Source organism: Nannospalax galili, unplaced genomic scaffold, assembly GCF_000622305.1.
Source record: "Nannospalax galili isolate Female #2095 unplaced genomic scaffold, S.galili_v1.0 scaffold107, whole genome shotgun sequence".
Lineage (NCBI taxonomy): Eukaryota > Metazoa > Chordata > Mammalia > Rodentia > Spalacidae > Nannospalax > Nannospalax galili.
In genome coordinates, this window is record NW_008358490.1 from 2,615,052 (window position 1) to 2,636,421 (window position 21,370).

Sequence of the window (21,370 nt, forward strand, 5' to 3'; positions counted from 1 at the left end):
CCCAGCTGACCTGACCTGGAACTCACAGAGATCCGCCTGCCTCTGCTTGGGATTAAAGGCATGTACCAACCACCACACCTGGCAGTTCTTAAGTCATTTAATTATAAAAAATTAAATGAAATTAAATGTTGGCATCTATAAATAAAGTTCTTTTAGAACACAGCCACACTTCAGTTCCCGATGGCTGTTTTGTGCTGCAGGGGCTGAGTAGCTGTGACACACCCTAGATGTTGGGAAGCCCAAGGTCTTTATTCTCTGTTTTGAACACAGAAAACACTACCTCTCTTTTAGAATAAACCTGTTCAGTTGAAATATAATGGAAGCTACATATGAGATTTAGCATTTTCTAGTAACCATCCAGGTTTGAATCCCAATACCCACATGGCAGCTGACAACTGTCCGTAACTCCAGTTTCATGGGATCCAATAGTCTCTTCTGCCCTCCTTGGGCATTGCACGACACGGGTGTACTTACCTACATGCAGGCAGGCAATACACACATACACATAAAATAATAAAATATATTTTTTAAAGTTTCTTTTTCTCCTGTGAGATGAATTTTTCCTTTGCAGTTCTGGGGATAGGGCCTAGTACTTGCATGGCAGCTCTCTACCACTGAACCACATGCCTGATTAATTTTAATGATGTTTTATTTAATCAGTATGTCATAAATATTTCATATATAATTTGATGTTCTCTTTTTTCATATCAAGCCTCCAACATCTCTGTGTGTCTTACATCAGACGGCACCTCGGCCTAACTGGCTGCATTGCGTGCACTCAGTAACCATATGCTGCCCACTAGCTCCCTGGATTGGGCAGTGTGTTTATCAAGAATGTGGCCAGGTTCCTGGTTCTTTGATCCTTTCCAGGGTTTCACTAGTGTAGACAATACCAAGATGGACATCCTCGTGCAAGGGTTTCTTTCCTTCTTTGGGAAGCTGGGTTCGCAGAGTGAGATCGTGGGGTCGGATGGTGTGTGAGCCCCTCTTGGTGTGTGTTTCAGCTGCTCTCCCGTCTCAAGGGGAACTTGGAGGAGGAGAATCATCACCTCCTGAGCCAGATCCAGCTGCTGAGCCAGCAGAACCAGATGCTCCTAGAGCAGAACATGGAGAGCAAGGAGCAGTACCATGAGGAGCAGAAGCAGTACATGTAAGTGGGCCGTGGGGATGGCATGTCAGCAAGGGTTCCGGACTACTCCCCAGTTCCCACAGCAAGCAGTGGTCGTGTGTGTGTGTGTGTGTGTGTGTGTGTGCATGTAGACCAAAGTTCAATCTCAGGTATCATTCCTCAGAACAGCTGTCCATCTTGTTTTTTTGACACAGGGTCTCTCATGGGCCTGTAGCTTGCTGCTAGGCTAAGGTTGGCTGTCCAGTGAGCCCCAAGCCTGTCTCCTCCCCATTGAGATCACAAGGTCATGCCACCATGTCAGCTTTTTATGTGGGTTCTCAGGACCCGAAGTCTGGTCCTCACCCTCGCATGACAAGCATTTTACTGACTAAACTCTCTCTTCAGCCCTTGTCTACCTTTTCTAAAGCATTGCCCACCACTGGAATGTCTTTCTCTGCTTCTAGGCTTGTGTTCAGTTTATAGAAATAGACCAACACCATGAAGAGGTGTTTCAGGGAAGTAGTTCGGTTTGGAGACTGACAGTTGGTGTCTTCCTCACCTGCCTGGAGGGGATTTGTTTTGTGACCTGATTCACCTCCCCCAGCCTTGTGTGGGCCATGGAAACCAGGAACCATGAGGAAATCAGAGCCATATCTTCTCCCGCTCAAATGTTGAGAGGCACAGAAGGGAGGGTGGTACAAGTTGGTTTCTGCTGCTGAGAGGGAGGCTGAGAAGAGGGGTGTTCTGCAGTAGGAGGCCTCTCTGCCCAGCTACAGACATTGAGTCCACAGAGAAGTGTTGGAAAGGGGTGTGTGTCTGGGGCCAGAAGTAGACAAGTGGAAGAACCCTGATGCCGGTTCCACAGTTGAATAGTCCAAGGTGTATCACTCCATACTGTGCTGACTGGCTCTCCCTTCCTGTGACCAGCATCCCAGGCAAGCCTTGCTGTACTGGCCTGAGCATAGTGAAAACAGGAAGTGACATGTCTATGGAAAGGTGTGGTCACTGAACCCCTGGTGCTATCCCAGCTCTCTCTGAAAAGATGCTCCTCCTCTTTGTTCTACAGACCACCCACTGAGGGATGGTTTACGTGCAAACCCACACTATAATTTGGGGTGTGAATGACTGTTGCTTGAAGTTGACCCTCTATAATCCATATTGTAGAATTGCCAGCTGAGGTTGGGCAGCTGCTAACTAACTAGAAGGTGTAGGAGACTGGTCCCGGGGAGATTATTGGTGACGTTTTTACATTAGAGAGTGTCTGTGTCAGGCCCATGGCTTGGCACACCGCTCAGATCCTGCTCCAGGCTCTGTGAATTTGTACATCTGTGGGTCCACAGGAAATGGCCTGGGGAGATGGCTCAGTCAGGTAAGGTGCTTGCAAAAGGACCTGAATTCCATTCCTAGAGACTGTGAAAATTTTTAAAAGCTGAGTATGGTGGTGTGTACTTGTAGTCCCAGCACTCGAGAGGCAGAGGTAGTTGAGACACTGGAGCCCACCAACCAGCAAGCCTAGCCTACTGGTGAGTTCTTGGCCAGTGAGACACTCATTTTTTTTTTAAAAAAGGTGGACAGAACCTGAGGCTTGGCACCAGAGGCTGTTCTCTGACCTTCCCCCACATTGAGTGTACACACAGCACAGCTTGAGAGCAGGGCCACAGCACAGACCATGGGTAGGGAGCAAAGTGGTCCCCCCCGTTATCCCCCTTTCCCAGAGTTCAACCTTCAAGGATGAAGAAACCTGAACAATTACCCCCCTGTCTAAGGCCTCATTTTCTCATGAGGAAACTGAGGGGGGGTTGAGTTGTCAGGCCGCACAGGAGGCCCCCAGAGTCTAGCAAGCATGGCAAACGCCCCAGGACACAGAGGCAGTAGAGCTGCCATTCCCTTGCTGTCATTTTGAAAATGTGAACTGGTTTCCATCATTTAGAAACCAAGATATTTGCTTCATCCTCTGAGCTTCTCGCACCTCAAAAGTTGTCCCTACCAGGTCTGCTTTCTTCCTGCCTGGCTGCTCTGGGGGGCTAACTGCCCAGACATGCACAGGCTTGTCCCAGGCCCTACCTCTCTCTGGCCTGCTCTGTTTTGCGCCTTGTTACTAGGTGCCAGAGTGCCTTGGCTGCACTAACTGTGTTAGCCTCAGTGTCCAGGTGTTAATTTGCACCCTGAGGGGGTGCTATAGGTCCTGTGTGACCTGGCCTGGTTGACAAGTCATGGGGGCCTCTCAGCAGCTTCTCAGGTGATCAGAGATTTGCTCCCTTTAGGCGACTTAGCTGGATCCCCTGTGGTCTGAGAGTCATAGGTTCCCTGGCTCCATAAGCAGGTCCTCTGCTCATAAATTCCCAACTCAATGGCTAGTGTGGGGATGAACATCCTCAGATCTGAATCCCAGATAAACGCCAGTGTCTGATCCAGGCTAGGCTGGTGAGTGGGCTCACTTGCTTATTTAAAACTGGACTGATGGCTCTCCTTTCCCTTCTGTTTACAGAGACAAATTAAATGCTTTACGGAGGCATAAGGAAAAACTGGAAGAAAAAATCATGGATCAATACAAGTTCTATGATCCAGCTCCAAAGAAGTGAGTGGGTCTAAGATACAGTGACATATAGTGAACACAGCCAGCTTAACTGTGAAAAAAGGTAGCTGGGGAGCCATAGAGCAGTACCAACCTCATGCCCTAGTTTAGAGATTCCCCACCCCCACCCCACAACTGGCAGATCATCATGTGCCAATGTTCTCCACAACAAAGAAGTTAGAGCTTCGTTCAGCCCCACCCTGTGTACTGCAGTTTGTCTTGTAAGAGGTGGCAAATAGCAGCTGATAAAACCCAGGCTCCATCTACCAACAAGCCCTGATAAGAGGCAGAAAGTCTGTGAACTCAGAGCTGTTAGAGCAGGGCTCAGAGCTATTAAAAAGCAGGGCAGCATAAGGCTGCCTTGTCAGTTTTAACTGGATACCTGTGGTCCTTTATGGGCAGGACACCTGGCTGGACCTTACAGTTATCCAACATAGGATCCCATTGGCCTCATAGAATTTCTTCTGCAGTCAAAGACTGTAGCTTCATAAAAAGTCTCTGCTCCCATGAACAGTCGCCTCAAGTTGAGGGTAGTCCCTGTAGACAGCCAGCCTCCTCCAGCAGTGCTTCCCGCCCCCAGCAAGAGGCTCAGGAGCCACCCCTCTGGACTGTCCTAGCTAGATTTGAATGTTGTAATCACCATGAAGCCCCAGGGTGCTCTATGGAGGCTCCCAGTCTCCGTCTCCTGTGTGATGGGGAAATTGTGGCTGAGGCGAGGAGTAGGAGAAACAGGTAAACACGGAGCCCCAGCTTCAGAGACGGGGGCGTGCAGGTGTGGCTCTCTTCCAGGTAGCTAAAAATGTTTTCCATTTCTGACAAGCTGTATGTCACCAGTTTCCTTTAAATGTGCTGGCTTTAATCCAGACACACTGGTCCAGCTTGCTCAGTGCCTGGGGAATGCCCAGTTAATACCCTCTTATTTCACTGATCAACTTCAGCAAAAAATAGACCTAAAAATGACAAGTAGTTAGTATAGCCCCATTCTTTCTCGTCACAGATGAGCAAGAGCCATCACCTTCATTTAAGTGCTCTTCTGGGAGACTAGCAGTGTTTCTGACATCACATACCCTTCTGCCCAACCTGCACCTGAGAATTAAGTTCCACCTAATTTCCATCCCCTGAGGTGCAGATAGGATTGTGCCAATGTTCACAAGCACCATCCTCCTTTTTCGTGTGAGGAGACTTGGTTGCCTGGTCAGGGTTTTAACGATGTGGACAGCCATGGTCCTTGGGGCCTTATGAATGCTGGGCAAGAGCTCTACCACTGAGCCACACCCCCTAGCCCAGCCCATCATTGGTCTCAGGCATCTGTGAGCATGGGTTGTACCTTCTAAATATCTCCTCCTAACTAGGAAGAACCACTGGATTGGAGCCAAAGCCTTAGTCAAACTTATCAAGCCAAAGAAAGAAGGTTCCAGAGAACGGTTAAAATCGACCACAGACAGCCCCTCCTGGCAGCTGGAATCCTCAGACCCTGCCTCACCATCTGCCTCTCAGCCTCTCAGGTCACAGCCAGAGAACCCTGATATCCCCCCATCTGGCTTGAATTCTGCAGAAGAGCGTGACACCCACAATGGGCCTGTGGGGAAAGGTAGGGCTATCAGCCTGGCTGTGGCCAGGTGAGAATGGAGGTCCCCAAATCCATTCACTGTTGGGGTGTACCATGTTTCTGTGGGACTGTAGAGGTGTATTGTATCCACATCTGTGCTGTGACCATGTTGCCCAGAGCCCTTTGTTATTTTAGAGTGGGAAGCACCATTCATGGCATAGACTGGTGGGTAATTGAGCATCCAGAGGTGATACTTGAGCAGGCACCCTAAAGACAGGCACAGTAGCAGAGTGTTTGGGTTTCCCTCAGAGGTGTCAAAGGTCACAGTAAGCTCTTTTCCATAGGGTGATCCTACACACATTTCCCATGCCTTCCACATGTCCTAGAATTTGAAAGTCCTCAGTCATCTCATCATTTGCAAGGCACCTTGGTTCCTTCTCTGCCTGTATCTGCCCTCAAGCCCTAAAGGCACAGGGTGCGTCTTCCCAGAGGGATGTCATGTGGTTCGGAATTGGCTAGAGGCTCTGAAATAAGAGCAGTGCTGTAACTGTCTGTGCTGTGTTTCATCAAGTCTCAGGCCGGATGAGTCAGCAGTGACTCTGATGCTGGTGAAACGCAACCAGCAGACATGGCAGCTTCTCACTGAGGAGTTTTAGCACACTCCTGTGCAGTGAAATCTTGTCTAAAAGACAGATGGTTGTGCACACACACCAAAGGAAAGGATGTGCCAGGTAAATCGGGTGTAGTAGTGACAGTGTTGCCATGGTCGCTGCCTGGCATACAGTAACTATATGACATTGATGAAGCAGTATCCTAATTTTAGATCTGTTAAGGTATCAAAATAACTGTCCTAGAGTCTGTGAAACACCGTAACTATTGTGAAAATTTCAAGTTTACTTTTTAGTATGTTTTTGGATTTATACCAGCCCCTCACACTGAGTAAGTAACTTAAGTTTTTAATCAAAGACACCAGAACTTTCTGAATGTATGTTAGGGAGCCCGGAGCTCTCAGGGAGCTGACAGAACACTGAGAACCAGTGATAAGTGCCCGCAGACTAGTGCGTGCACCTTCATCACTGAAAGTACTTGTGTCGTTTTCAACTGTGAGAAAGCTGCACACGCCTGTCTGCCACATCTGCTCTTTGTGGGCTCAGGAGTAGGTGAGAGGCTTGTCTGAGGGAAGTAGCAGTGAAACTTGATGTTAGAGATGGTCTCACACTATAGTCCAGGCTAAACTGGAATTCACAACAGTCGTCTTGCCTCAGCCTCTTGAGTGCTGAGATCACAGGCCAGAGCTGGCTCACACATCTCTTAGCGTTAGTGTAATATTTCTTACAACTCAAGAGTCTACCTACTCAAGTTTTCATACTGGCTGTTGTGACCTTTGGAATGTTTCTCATTTCAGCCTGTGTTATTCAGTCTAATGGGCCAGCTATGCTCAGTCTAGTCAAGTTAGGAAAACTTTGAGAGAAAAGAATGCTTACGTGGCCCAAATATGAAGCACCAGGCTGCTGACAGTTGAGCCTGGCCCTGGGCTTAGCACCCTCCCGAATGCTTTTCATGCTCTCTGTCTTATATAATCCTGAATGACCTGTGAGATGGGTCATTATGTTATTTTTTTGAAGATGGTCTCATAAAGATAGCCCTTTTTAATTGAGAAAGCAAGGCTGGAACCAGGCTACATTGTGGCTGATACAAGTGAGATCCAAACCCAGTTGTCTAATGCTTGGCTCCTGAGCTTGTGCTGGCTTTGGTGAAAGCAGCTTGGGTCCCTGTACATTCTAAAGCCCTTAGAGCCTCCCTGAGCTCTAAGTACCAGCCTTATTTTGTCGTGGGATATAGCCACTAGGTGGAGATGGAACAAAAGAAATACTCTGGTCCCACCCAGCAGTCACCCTAAATCAGAACTTGGTTAGCTGGCTAAGACATGCTCAGGAGGTTAGATCAGTTGTCTGCTTTCAGCATCGCTTACTATAAAGGTCAAGGAGTGGAAGATGTGGAGGGATCTAAAAGGCAACAATTGCTCCTGGTGCGGGGCATGAAAAAGAGGCATTCTATTTCTTTTTAAACTCATCCTGCCAAAAGGTGATTTTAGAAATACAGAAATGATTTGTGAGTACTTTAGGGAGACTGAACCACGGCAGTGGGCCAGAACCGTATCATTAAGTGTTTCTAAGGTCTTGGAGTGGCAACAGGAGCTGTGTGTGAGCTGAGTTGTCAGGGACCCTGTCATTAAAATGGATGAGTAAGAGGAGCTGGCTCCTGTGTTAATAAGCATTCTTATTTAATAATTTAACACACTGGAATTGAAAAATCATCTCGACCAGCGGCTCCTTAGGCAGTGTATAATTCTCCTGATGTGCTCTGTGAGTAATGGTTGGACTGGGGTGCCACTAAATTAAATTAAGTCAGAGCGTAAATGACTCTGGCCTGAGTGTTGGGTGTTGGTCGGAGAGGAGTCAGCTTTCCTACGTATATCTTGCTAATTTAAACTCATTTGTAATTATTATTCATTTCATTTTTTTCCCTTCCTCGTTTGGGTTATCCCGATGATAATTTAGCATCTCATCGCAAAAAGAGTCCCTTTTTGAGAAGCAAAAGCAAAGAAAAAGACAAGTCTCCAACAGCCCACCCAGCTCTGTCTAAACGCCTCCGGTTCTGGTCTTCCTCCGACATCCCATCCTCTCCTAATGAGCCTGTCTCTTTCTCAGACATTGGGGATTTCTGACCCCTTTCTTTACCATGTGTCTGCACCATACATCCTCCTTCATTTCTGAAATTCAGACAACCCACCAAAACAAGTCAGTCCCTAAAGGCCACGTGGCCCCTAGGGCACCCCTGTTCCCCACCCCAGTTCCAAAATAGCCAGCGTGGATTCTGATTGCAAAGTAGAAGATGAGTTGCCATGCTCCCTGGACTGTTTCTTCAGCACAGCACAGTTTTAGGGGACCCTCAGGACATACGTGCACTTGCTTTTCCTTGGGCCAGGAGGTCCACACTAAGTAAGTGAAGAGGCTGTGTGTTCCGTCCCTCCTGCCCCTGCAAGCTTATGCCGTGCCCATGTAAAGCAGAAGTGGTCAGTTGCTGCTGTGCTTCTTATCTTAAAACACACCCTCCTTCAAGTGAGCTACTTTTCCAAAGATTTATTTTAAGCAGTGGTATTTTGGCTCTTTCTTTGTCAGATCATGGAGTTACTGCTTCTGATCATGAGGGCTTTGTTTTGATTGACTGCTCTATTCCAGCATTTTGAATAATTGGATTGATTTTGCCCAGCCAAAGTTCAGCCCTAAATGAAGTTTTATGACTCTGCTGTGATTCTCTGACATCTTGGATGATGAAATTAAAATCATAGCAGACAGAAAGAACATTGACACATAAATCACATGCACAGCAGGGGAAAATACTGGCCAGAGGTCACACGCCACACACTGTCAAGTTGCCTGTCAGCATTCTTACACCAATCTTGGTGATTTTTGCCATGGCCCTCTGTCGCCTATATGGTTGTTTATGTACCCTCTCTTAAATTGGCTCACAGTTTGCATTTAACTTTTATCTTAAAAGGAAAGTCTGTCAGTACTATACTGCACATGGAAAACTAATGTCACCAAAATAACCCTAAAAGTCCATAACTATGACAACATTACAGTTGGTTAATGCATCACTGGCTTCTTCAGCTCATGACCCTGGCTTTAGGAACCCCAAGTCATTGTGTCGCCTGGCCCTTGGAGTCTGTCTTCCCTGCATGCTGCTGGAATTGTGCTTGTCTGTCTGGCGCTCATGCTAACTGTTGGCCCACCTCCACCTTCCTTCTGGACCCTCATTTCCATCTAACCCACAGGAAGACCTATCACTCTTCACTCCACCAGACTTGGGGCTTGCTTCTCATCAAGGTTATCATTCAGAATCTGAATTCCCCATTCAACTCAGATCCTACCGTCTGGGCCCTTGACACCACAGTGAGAAGAGCCCCGAAGAGGGGCTGTGAGGAGTCGGGGCTGTACAGGAATGCGCCTCCACACGCAGCCTGGCCCCTGGGCACGGCCTTGAGCAGAAGGTCTGGCCAGCTCTTAGGGATATGCTCCTCGGTTTTGTTATTTTGTTTTTTATTTGGGGGGCTTTGTTCCAAAGCACTGGGGATCAAGCCCAGACCTTACACATAGGAGGCAAGCCCTCTCCCAGTTGAGCTCTGTCCCCAGCCCTCCACCCCCACTTTTATTTTGTATTTGGAGTAAAACTTTTTAAAAAATATTATTTAATTATGAAGAGAATGTTTTCATGGTAGAAAAATTAGCATTGCTTAAAGGCATAAGATACAAGTTAAAAATCACTTTGCAGGGGTTAAAGGTTTTTGATTTTTTTTGAGGAGGTGCCCTTCTGAGAGCAAACTGTTTTGAGGTTGACAGTGAATACAGCAGGCAACGTCCTCAGCACCTGTGTGGCAGGTCTGGAGTGGTCCTTGGCAGGTACCTGTTAGGGCTGTAGGAAGTCAGGGGTAGGAGTTCTGTACCAGGTCACGGAGGAAGTGTGCCTATAACTGATTCTGGACTGTCACCAATATTTTATTTCTCTTCTTGAGTTCTGTTTCCTCCCAGCCTTGCAGTGCTGGTCATATTGCCCACACTAGAGCCAAGGGCCTTGTGGTCCCTCTCCCACTTCTCACTACAGCCGGGAGCACCCAGCTTGTGTCCCTGTGGGCCACGTGCCTTGCTGCAGCTGCTTTAGCCTTGGTGTGCTTGCCCAGCCTTGGCACAGACTTACAGCCTCGTTTCTCAATGTCCTCTTCTGCCCCAGGCCCTGGGGATCTAAAACCAAAGCGAGGGTCCCCACATGGAGGCAGTGTTGACCGCACAGACACCTCCACCGACCCAGCCATGAAGTCCTGGCCCTCAGAGCCTGGCTCCCGGACCTTTTCAACCTCAGCTATCACGGCAGCTCCTTCTGGTTCTACCCCTGTCCCCTGGCACCCAGGCCGCACCAAAGGTGAGTATGGCCCTTCCTGAGGGTGAGCTTTGGGCCTGCCTGAGGTCCTCCTAAAACCCAGGCTCAGAGATGTGGGCAGAGGGGTCAAGTTGTTGAAGACTTGAGTCCAGGTGCAAGCTTCATCTCTACTTAACAGCCAAGTGATTTTTGGACAAGTAATTCAACCATCAACAGGCATAAATGTTGCAAGAAAAGTCTCAGAATCTACCAGCAGCAGCATTCAGGTGTTGATAGCATCAGGGCTAGGCTAAAACCAGGCAAGCAGCCTTCTCCATCATGGCCAGAGTCAGGAGGTGTTTTCTCTAGAGAGGGTTTCTAACATTGAAATGCATTGACTGAGGAACTGAGAAGTGTCCTATATTGAAAACAGGGCATCTGAAGGATTACACGGATGTGCTCTCTCCAAGAATGCTAGAAGCTATGTGTGTTCACACCTCAGTAATAGTTTTTGCATAATCTCATTAGATGAAGAGAGCCCCAGCCAATTGGCTTGGTCAGGTGTTGTCAGGTAAAGCCCATGGACGCTATGGACACCTGAGGAGATCCTGCAACCCCAGTCAGAGTAAAACCAGTGCAAATGGCGTTGGAATGAACTGGAGTGAGTGTCCAGAAGAACAGAAATGACAATGTTAAAATACCCGGGAACAGTAGAGAAGTTAACTGTACTCACAAAACAAGAACAGGATGCTATGAAAGGAGCAGTGGCAAGAGGGAAGCACTGGAAAATCTAAAATATGCAAACAAAAGGAAAGGAATGCTTAAAACTGAAAAACGGCCCTATAATTGAAGAGAGAGGAACATACCAAAGTAGCAGTGGAAAGGGCTGAATATGGTTGCCTCTGGGGTTTATTTGGAAGATTGAGAGCAAGAAGTGTTAGTTTTCCTAATGAACTAAATGCTCAATTCTGGAAGGCTTGGGCTTGTAATGCCTTGGTGCCATAATAGGGCAAAAAACACATAGGATCCCTGTACTGAAGACCCTCGCCCTCTGAACAGTCATTACCAGTGGGCAGGTAACTTTTCAATATGGGGTCACCCTTCTCTTTTGGGAAGAGACCCCTGGTTCAATGCTTGAAGCACAGGGTATTTCCCCATTCTCAGGGCGAGGCCTGTTGGTGGCTGGCTAATTGGTTCCCAGGTTAGTGTCTGGTGAGGAGCTATGGGGTGCAGGACTTGATCACCAAGGTCCTCTCCCCTTGTGTGGTGGGTTCCAATTCTTTTTGTTTTTCTTTCCTTTCCTCCTGCTACCTGATGACATCAACCCCTAAGAATGATTGCTTCCACACCCTCTGCTTTCGGTGGTCCTGGCCTTTTGGGTTGGAAGGGCTCCTAGGGCACTATACTGTCAGCGCCTTTAACCCCGTTCTTAGGCCAGAGTTCACCTTCGTCTGTCAGCCCATCATGCACAGACATCAGTGTGACTTGAAGGAGTTCAGGGTGTTAGGCTGTCTCCTCTTTAGGCAAATGAGTGGAGGTTTCATCCACACTCCCCTCCATCATCCCCAGGAGCAGGATGTCACCATGATTCAGGCTGTTATAAGTACCTGAGTTGGTCCCCAGCTAGAGACTAGGAGTTCCCCTATGGGTGGAGAGCATTCTAGAACCCCAGCTCATTAGCTTTATTCTCACCTCAGGCTGTAATTCAGATGACAACCTCTGCGAGCCATCCACAGAGTTCGAGGGCACCTACCACAGGCAGCAGGGTGAGTGCCCGTGGGGCGTTAGCTGGGTTTTGTGAACAATTTTCCTTTAAGCTAAGCAGCATGGAAGTCATGGAAATCTAACACGAAAAAGAGGTGAAGGTGGAATTGTTACTGAGGGTGTGGGAATGGGGGCCCTGGAGCCTGGACCATCTCTGAGCCTGCCTTCTCTGCCCTGCCCTGCCCAGGAGCCTGAGCACAGAGCCAGACTGCCATCCCATTTCTCAGCTTTTAAAAAACAACACTAGGGGCCGACAGGAAGGCTCAGTAGGTAGGGTACTTGCTATGCAGGCCTGCTGAACTGAGCTTGATTTCGGAACCCACGTAGTGAAAGGAGAGCAACTACTCCTAAAAATTACCCTCTGACCTCCTCTTGCATGCTGTCACACACACGTGCATACACATACACACACGTACGTACACACATACACGTACATACACATACACACACAATAAATATAAACAAAGGATAAATGTAAATGAAGAAAAATGCAGAAGGCTGGTGGGATTGCTCAGTGAGTAAAGAAGCTGCTAAGTCCAAGTTCAGTCCCGGAATCCACGTGGTGGAAGGAGAGGATCAGCTCCTGCAAATTGTCCTCTGACCTCCACACATGCATTGATGTACACACATATGCTGAATGAATGAATGAATGAATGAATGAATGAATATTAAAATGTTTTTAAAGTAACCCTGGAGAGTAGGGGGAAAGTCCTTAAAAGGAAACTTCGGTAACTTAACATTGGATTTGGTTTGCATCTGAAGTGCTCAGCTGCAGTCGGGGGCACCAGCATCATCTACCCACTGTTTAGAGAGTGTAATGATGTTGACATTAGTAAGATTCTGTAAGACTCTTTAGTGAGTCCTGTTAGCTCTAGGAGCCCTCCTGCCTTTACCAGAGTGGGGGACCCTGCCAAGTGTGCCAGCTCACCAAGTAGCCAGATCTGCTCCTGGCTGGCTGACCACAGGGTTTTCTTCACGTGTCCTGATTCCAGCTTCTCTGTCAGCATAGGGAAGCGAAAGCAGCTTTGAATAAAGGTGAGCTGGGCACTGGGGATGTAGCCTGTAGTCCCTCCACAATGCGTATGTGGAGGTCAGAAGCCTGAGACAGGAGGATTGTGAGTTCAAGGTTAGCCTGAGCTACCTAGTAAGACACTAACTCAACAAAACTCCAAAATAAGTGAAAAAGGTGCCTTTGGGGGCTGTTGTTTGTATCATTTCCCTTGTAGGGACTCTTAATGCCAGTTGCAGAGCCCTTTTCCTCTTCAGATGGGGGCTCACTACTGCTTCCTGAGCTCCACCTCTTTCTGGCTCATCACCAAATGCAGTTTTCTCACAAGTGTTTTCTACATGGCTGCTCTGTGCAGAGTTTAGCAGCACTTGGGACTTCTGTCCCTATAGACACCTGAGCCAACGCTCCTTGAGGACAGCAAGCCAGGGGCCTTGTAGTGCTTCTGTAAGCCCTCCGTGCCTGGATTGTGCTGGGGGGCAGGAACGCTGCCCCTTGGGGTTCAGAGTCCAGCAGCAGGGGTCTTTCTCACCTGGCACAAGGCAGGCTGATGGAGGAAGACAGGATCTGCAGACTGGCAGGGACAGCCTGCCTGCCCATGGCAGGGAGTGTGGTACCAGCCTTCTGAAGGTCTGAAGCAGAGTGACATGGTACAAGCCAACACCCACGGCCATGAGGACTGGGTCCCTTCATACTTGTCACCAGAAGCTTCGAGTATTCCCTTTGTAGCAGATGGAAGTTTGAGGCAAAGTGTTGGAAAGGGCTGAATAGCAAACAACATGCAGAACCGTCGCTCTGGTGCCGACACCCCAGCTCCCCTTCCTGTGGTCACCTGCAGGGGCAGACACAGGCACACCCTGTATGCACATACATGCATGCACCTGCTGTGTTGGATAGCACTTCATCCCTGTTCTGGATGACTCTTTGCATGTGTTCTGGAAAGCTCCATGCAGTAATATACCAGGTGGTCCATATCCACTCACCTTTGTCCAGAGAAGCCTTTCCCCTATTTGCTTTCTCTACTAGAGTTCTGTGACTTGGCCTGTCTTGCTGTCATTTTAAACTCTTGTCTCTGAACCTTCCTTGCCAAGGGCACTGGCCTGAGTGCTCATGTAGAATAGCTTTGGTTATGTTTTGTTTCTCAGGTGGGATGGTTTGACCTGGGATCTACCTGGTTACTGGGCCTTTGTGGTAAAGATGGCCTTTTGCTTTCAGTGTCTCGGCCAAACAGCTTGGAGAGCAGCAGAAACACATCCAGCAACAGCTCTCCTCTGAGCCTCAAGGGTACGGCTATTCCTTGGGAGTACTTCTGAACGTTTATTTGGACTTTCAGCTCTGGGCTCATAACTTTTGTATAGTTCAGAAAATGTGCATAGCAGGGTTGGAAACACATGATGCATCCATGAGTCACACTATGAGGTTTCAAGCACAGGCCAGAGAGTTGGAATGGATTGGTACTCAGATCGCCCCACCCCTTGACACACACATATGCCCTGAGAACATGGGCAAGCCGCAGATCCTCTGGGTCTGAGCTACTTTGTGTATGAAATGGGGACAGGGACAGCTTTTCCTTTCTGTTGTACAGCAGAGAACAAATAAAGGGTTTTTGTTGGGGGGGGGGGTTCACTTTAGTCCCAGAAGGTGGATTTTTTTCCTAAAGATAGAAAAATGGATGGGGCTGGGGATATATAGCTCAGTTGATAGAGTGTTTGCCTAGCATGTATAGAGTCCGACCCCCAGCACCACATAAACTGGATGCATGTCTGTAATCTTAGAATTTGGGAGGCAGAGGCAGGAGGAGCAGAAGTTCAAGGTCCTTTCTGGCTGCATAGGGAGTTTTAGGTTAGCCTGGACAATGTGGGACCTGGTCTCAAAGTGAAAAGTAGAAAAATATTACTTGCCTCCTCAGAGATGGAATTTTTAAAAAATAAATCTTTAAGCCAGGTATGGTGGTGCATGCCTGTTAGTCGCAGCACTCGGGAGGCAGAGGCAGGCAGATCTCTGTGAGTTCAAGGTCTGCCTGGTCTACATAGTGAGTTCCAGGCGGGCTACAGGGAGACCCTGTCTCAAAAAGACCAAAAAAATAAAATAGATATAGATGGAGGGAGGGAGATGATTGATAGATAGATAGATAGATAGATAGATAGATAGATAGATAGATAGATAGATAGATATCTCTATCTATCTTTAAATTTTAGTGAAAACTTTTGCTTTTACTTTTTATTAATTTTTAAAAGCCAAAGTGGAGTGCTAAACAGTACCAAAGAAATCAACCAGGTAGGCACAATACCCAGGGTTTGGGCTTCTCAGTGGGTTAGTTTCAGGTGAGCTTTGGGGAGAGGGAGAGAGAGCGGAGGCTGATGTGACCCATGTTGCCCACACAGGTTCCTCTGACCAGCTGCACAGCCGGTCGGAGAGCTTCAGCAGCGCAGACCTGATCCCCAGCAGGGACTCCACCACACTGTCTTGGGATGCCAGCACCCCAGGACGCAGCGCCCTCAGCCGCCATGAGTACCCTCTGCCCCGGAACGGGCCTCTCCCCCAAGAAAGTATCCAGAAGAGGGTTGCTGCTCCACTCCACACTGGGGTGCGGCCCTGCTCAGCCTCTCCCAGCAATGAGATGGTCACCTTGGAGGAATTTCTAGAGGAGAGTAACTGCAGCTCCCCAACCCACGTGAGTGTTTCAGCCCAGCAGGGGCAGGGTCTCCCCATCTGCCTTGCTGCAGGAGGGACAGCCTGGGCTGGCTTGGCTGTAGCAGGTTATTGAGGAGCACTAACCAGAGGATCACTGTCAGCTGGCTGCCAGGCCCTGAACAGTGGGGGCTGCCTCCTTCCAACTGTGAAGCCAAGTTGGCACAGCCTGTGGCCAGCACCCACTGGCAGAGTCAGATCTCACACCAAGTTTTGTGGCAGAGCTGAGTACTGCTTCTTGCCCTGTGTCATCTCCAGCAGCTGTTGGCAAACTTGGAAGGGTCTTCAAAGGACCACCGGGTAAACATTTTAGATTTCTTGGGCCTTGTTCTGTTGTAGCTGCCTTGCCCTGCTCTATAGTGTCTGCTATAGAGAGTGCAGACACTGGCCACCTCCAGAGTAACTTTACTTAAATGGACTGACATCTGAATTCTGTATGGTTTTCACACGTCATAATGTAACTGACAGGTTTTGTTTTGTTTTGTTTTGTTTTGTTTTGTTTAACTAGTGTTGGGTTTGCATGCTCAGCAAGCAGTCTGCCCCTGAGCCACAACCCCCTCCCCCATCACCCTGTTTGTTTTTAAATATTTTTGTTTAGTTGTATAGAAACATAAATGCTTGTTTGGGGCTGGAGAGGTAGCTCAGTCCCTAAAGTGCTTCCACATACAAGCATAAAGACCCACGTTCAGTCTCCCACATTAAAAAGTTGGGCATCAGGGCTGGAAACATGGCTCGTCGGTTAAGAACACTTGCTGCTCTTGCAGAAGACATGGTTTTGGTTCCCAGCACCCGCATGGCAGCTTATACCTGTCTGTAACTCCAGTCCTAGGAAATCCAACGGCCTCTACTGGCCATGTGGGCATCAGGCATGCACATGGTGCACATATATAACATTCAGGAAAAACTCATGTAAAATAAAAATACGTTTAAGTCTTGAAAAAAACAAAAGCTGGGCATGGCCCTTGTAAACTCAGTGCTAGGGAAGCAGAGATATGCTAGGTCACTGAGGCACACTTGCCTGCCAGCCTAGTCTAATCAGTGACCCACAGGCCAATAAGAGATCCTATCTCAAGAAAACACAGTAGAAAGCCAGGTATGGTGGTGCACACCTTTAATCCCAGTGTTTGAGAGGCAGAGGCAGGCAGATCTCTGTGAGTTTAAGGCCCACCTGGTCTAGCTAGTTCCAGGCCAGCTAGGCCTACAGGGAGTCCCTGTCTCAAAAAGGAAAAACACACACACACACACACACACACGATAATGCCTAAGGAGAAGGAATGCTTTATCTTCCACATACATGTTCATACATGTGCAAGCACACACACATACATATGCCCTTCTTTCCCTCCACAGAAAGATGTTTGCTTACACACTGGGAGAAAAGACAAGGGACTGGGCATGTTGTTCAGTGATAAAGCACTTGGCTGGCTTGGGCAAAGCCCTGGGTTCAATTCCCAGCATCTCCCAATAAATCCTTTAAGAGGCAAGCTGGACAGGGCCCATAGCTCCATTGTACTGACCTGCTCGTGTCTTCTCATCCTCCATAACCACCTGCTGGCAGAACCACTTCTGCACTGAGTCTCAGCACGGTGCCTGCATGCCACATGGGCCACCCCAATGGGCTATGATATACTCTTCAGTCTTTCTACCTTACGCCACTTAAACACAGTTGGGTTCAGCCATGTAGTAAAGCCTATAACATGTACTAATAGGGCACAGTGACACAGAGAATATAAAATATTTACTCGTAGGTATTCACTGAGTACTCACTATCTATGGGGTCATGGGCATGATGCCAACTCTCCACACAGAAAGCCTGCCAGCTCCTCTGAAAGGCTGCTCAGTGCTGGCCTCATAGTTGCACAGAAGGGAGAGATGAAACATGGTCCCAGTCTCCCTGCATTTGTGTTTCTGTTTACCAAATGCTGGCTTTGTTCAAGGAGCTGAGAAAGACAGGCTTGCCCCTGGAAGTTCATGCCTAATGCTTGATTTCAGGCTCTACATGTGTCCAAACTGCCAGACCACAGTGCCACACTAGATTTTCTGGCTGGGTGAGTCTGAGATGGTGCTCACAGGGGATTAGCATAAAGTCCCAAGTGATGCCCTTGCAAAGAAAGTTGAGTTGGAAGGCATGAGTTCCAGTGACAGAAAGGTCACCACAGTTGATGATTGTCATGTATTTTATGAACTAGAATAGAACCATCTAGACGTTCTAAACATGAAATGATACATGTGTCAGGAAATGAAAAACCACAGCAAACCAGGGTCTGACCCCAACAGGTAGCAGCTTCCGGTGCTCACCTCCTGTCTGAGCTCCCATCACTCCTTCCTCTTCTATTTAAAAAAGAAAAAAAAAAAAAATTACATTTATTTGTGTGCATGTCCACATACAAGTGTGAAGGTCAGAGGATAACTTGTGGGCTTTGGTTCCTTCTTCTACGATATGGGTGCTGGGGATCAAACAGGTTACTGCCTTTACCTGCTAAGCCGTATCACAGCCCCCTTCTTTCTCTTTCCATATCTGTCAGCTTTGGGAGAAACCTCGGCTTGGCCTCTGCTTCTGCCAGGCTGAGAGATACTAGCCTAAGACTGTACCGATCTGGAAAGGGTCACAGACCTTTGCCTCTGGTAGCTCTACCCGTTTTCCAAAGGACACATCTCCTGGGCAAGAGAAGCAGGGCCCTGAGGAAACAACATTTGTGTGCCATGTTCTGGGCCGGGCTGTCCCCACTTCTGGGTCCTCCATCCCTCTGCCATCTGTCTCTCTTCCCTTTCTTAGACCAGAAGATGTGGGTGGCAGAGCCAGTTCTGGCTTTCCAGGTGTGAGTCTTGCTTCTTTCCCATCATTAGGATGTACTTAAGCCTATAGGAGGGACAGGGAAGGAAGAGCTGGTCTTCACTCCTGTCTGTACTGTAGGGAAGAGAAATGGACCAAAACATTGGCTGTGTCTGAGTCTTGTTGCTGACAGTAAGGCTGATGGCTTTGTAGAAGTTGTTTCCCTCTCTGGATTTGTGCTTGAGAAGTTAGGGGGATGTTTGGGTGGAGTCTGGGCTTCTTTCCCCAATGACCCCTGTACTCCTGGTTCCTCAGCATTTCTGAAGCATGCCTAGAATCAGCCCATCAGGAACGGAAGTGTTAGTCAAGACTCCCGAGGACCCTTGGGCTCCTGTTCCCACCTATGTTCTCTTCTCTCCACAGGACACTCCAAGCTGCCGTGATGACTTGCTTAGTGACTACTTCCGAAAGGCCCATGATCCCCTGGCTGTGGGAGGCCAGCCAGGATCAGCAAGCAGGAAAGATGGAGCCAAGATGCCTACCAGCTTTGTGGCTCCCACCATCAAGATGGCAGTCAACACTTCTGAGGGGCGGCAGCTGAAGCCTGGGCATTATGTGAAGCCAAACTTGAGACCAGCTGAGGCTGAGGCCCTAACCGGGGTCCCCTCAAGACAGGGCCAGCCACCCCAGAGCCTGTTTCTGGGTAGACCCAGACAAACAACAGTGCCACAAACTTGCCATACGCCTGCCAGTCGGAGTGCATCTCTGAGCCGGGCCTTTAGCCTGGCCTCAGCCGACCTTCTCCGGGCCAGTGGGCCAGAAGTCTGCAGACCAGAGTCCCCTCAGAAGCCAGGGTGTCCTGAGGCCACAGGGGTCAGAGAGACAGGCAGTCACAGCCTGCAAAGTCCCATGCCTCCCAGCTCCCACAGCCTAGCCCGGGAGCGGACCCCAGTGGTGGGAAAGGCTGATGGCTCCTCTCCAGGCCCAGGTACCCGTGGCCGGCCACTGGACACTAGGCGCTTCTCTCTGGCACCACCGAAGGAGGAGAGGCTAGCCCCCCTTCAGCAGTCTGCCACAGCCCCAGCCCTTGCCACTGGAGACGGTGGTGGCTGCAGCTCCCAGTTCCAGCACTTCTTGCCCACTGCAGCACCTGCTGCCAGAGCCAAATCCAAAATACCACCACACTCAGGGGAGGTGGCCACCATTGCCCCCATCCGGCCAGGGCTCAGCACCTCAGAGGGAGATGAGGGCCCAGGGCATGGGTACAGTGAGGGGCTCCCGGCCAAGAGCCCTGGTAGGTCTCCTGACTTGACTTCCCATGTCAACCGGGGCCCCGATGACTTCGGTAGAGGGGGCAACTCGAAGAGCACACCAGCATCACCAGAGCCGGGTGGAGACCAGCAGACTGTGTGGTATGAATATGGCTGTGTGTGACTTCGTGTCCTCTGACTTGTGTCATGGATCTTCAGCTCCTGAACCCTAAACTGCTGGTGCGCCTTCTGATTCCGATGGCCTTTTTTCCTGTTTGCCCATGGTGCCGGGAACGGGTGTAGAATGAGGAATGGGGTTCCCATCTGGTTCTCCTGTTGGTAGATGGAAACACTGTGCCAAGCCCTAAGAGCTTGCTCTCCAGGGTGTGTAACTTGTCTTTTGTATCTACAGCTTCCAGCAGGTGGTGTCTTATGAACAAATCCATTTGCTTAGAATGCAGTGGCAACATCAGTTTACCCAGAAGCAGACACTACTTGAGTAGGAATACTCATTTGCAACCTGTTGACCTCTGTTAAAGAGTGTGTTTGTGCGTATGCACAAGCATGTGTACCAGACTCACAAAGCTAAGCCCTAATGAGTCTGGAAACTCCACTCTTCTCCTAAAAGCCATTGCTCCTAGGAAAAACTTAGACTGGCCAAACTGCAAAGATCTGCAGGGCTTTGAGGAAAGCCCAGCGTTGGGGGCTGGCTGTTAACCCAGGATTATCACCATCCCATTCCTGCTGTCCAAGCACTTCCTTTTACTCTGGGGGCCAAGGTAGTCTTTAGGATCAGTTGCAGGGCCTTAACCCTTTGTCCTGGGCTCTGCTTGGTAGGCTCTGAGGCCACCCAGGGACCAGCCTTCGTAGCCTTCTGTGGCTCACTTTTCTATAAACACTGGATCTGCCGGGTCTGGGGTGTGAGACAGAGATTGCCCACCCCTGTCCCAGCAAGTGACTGACTGGCAGGTGTTCTTGGTGCACAGAGGAAGGTCAAAGTAAAGCAGCTGTTGTACCTCCTGGCCTTCCCTGGCTCAGAGGGAATGTTATTTCCGAAGAACTTTTTGGGGTAGAAACCAATTTCTTTTAATATATATGTATGCACATGAATATAAATACTTTCGGGGGGGCCTATTTATGTTCCATTGGAAGTCGTTCTTTCAGGAATCTGACCTGCTGCTCTGTGTATTTGGTGCAATTCCTGACATGTTTAATTTCCTATTGTAATGGTGCTTTTCCTGGGATGGACTAAACCTATTGGCATTTTAAAAGATTTATTTTCCCTTTTGATGTATTGTGCTGAAAAAGAAACTGGGGAGACCTTTGAATGTTAAGATCCACAGTAGGGGTGTTGGGTTGTGTGTTAAGTAGCCATCATTCTGGAACACAAGGACAGGGCTGTAATAAAATGAAATGGAGCATAACAAGTCCTGGTTTTCTTCAGTGACCACCACAGGCTGCATCCACAGGTTGCCAAGAGCTTGGGTTTCCAGTTCCATGCTTTGGGCTCCTTCTCGGCCTCGGGAATCTATAGTTTTTTTTAGCCCCTAGATACTCGGAGCTGATGCCAGCCAGCAAGACAAATGTGAAGAACTGAGGTTTCCTATTTAAGCCATCATCAATGAGTCCTGATTAGGCATGGAGCTCATCCGTTAGGACAGGATGGCCTTTTAAGTTTCCCAAAGCTACTCCCAAGTGTTAGTTCTGGGGTTTGGACCTTGGGGTCTCCTGTTTAAA

General features: G+C 48.7%; 1 protein-coding gene across 6 annotated transcripts in view; it reads left to right on the forward strand.

The window, feature by feature from the left end:
- Ccdc88c (coiled-coil domain containing 88C) overlaps positions 1–21,057 on the forward strand; it is a 124,543-nt gene extending 103,486 nt beyond the window's left edge. The window contains exons 23-30 of one of the 6 annotated variants that reach the window (XM_017795246.2): positions 1,005–1,150; positions 3,597–3,686; positions 5,036–5,274; positions 10,024–10,212; positions 11,847–11,915; positions 14,135–14,203; positions 15,304–15,593; positions 18,807–21,057. In XM_017795246.2, coding sequence (XP_017650735.1) covers positions 1,005–1,150; positions 3,597–3,686; positions 5,036–5,274; positions 10,024–10,212; positions 11,847–11,915; positions 14,135–14,203; positions 15,304–15,593; positions 18,807–19,817 — 2,103 coding nt within the window. In that variant the 3' untranslated portion in view covers positions 19,818–21,057. Of the gene's footprint in view, positions 1–1,004; positions 1,151–3,596; positions 3,687–5,035; positions 5,275–7,793; positions 8,126–10,023; positions 10,213–11,846; positions 11,916–14,134; positions 14,204–15,303; positions 15,594–18,806 lie in introns of those variants that run through there. The other 5 variants (XM_017795249.2, XM_017795248.2, XM_029557978.1 and 2 more) reach the window with 5 other exon arrangements.
- Positions 21,058–21,370: the final 313 nt, after the last annotated feature.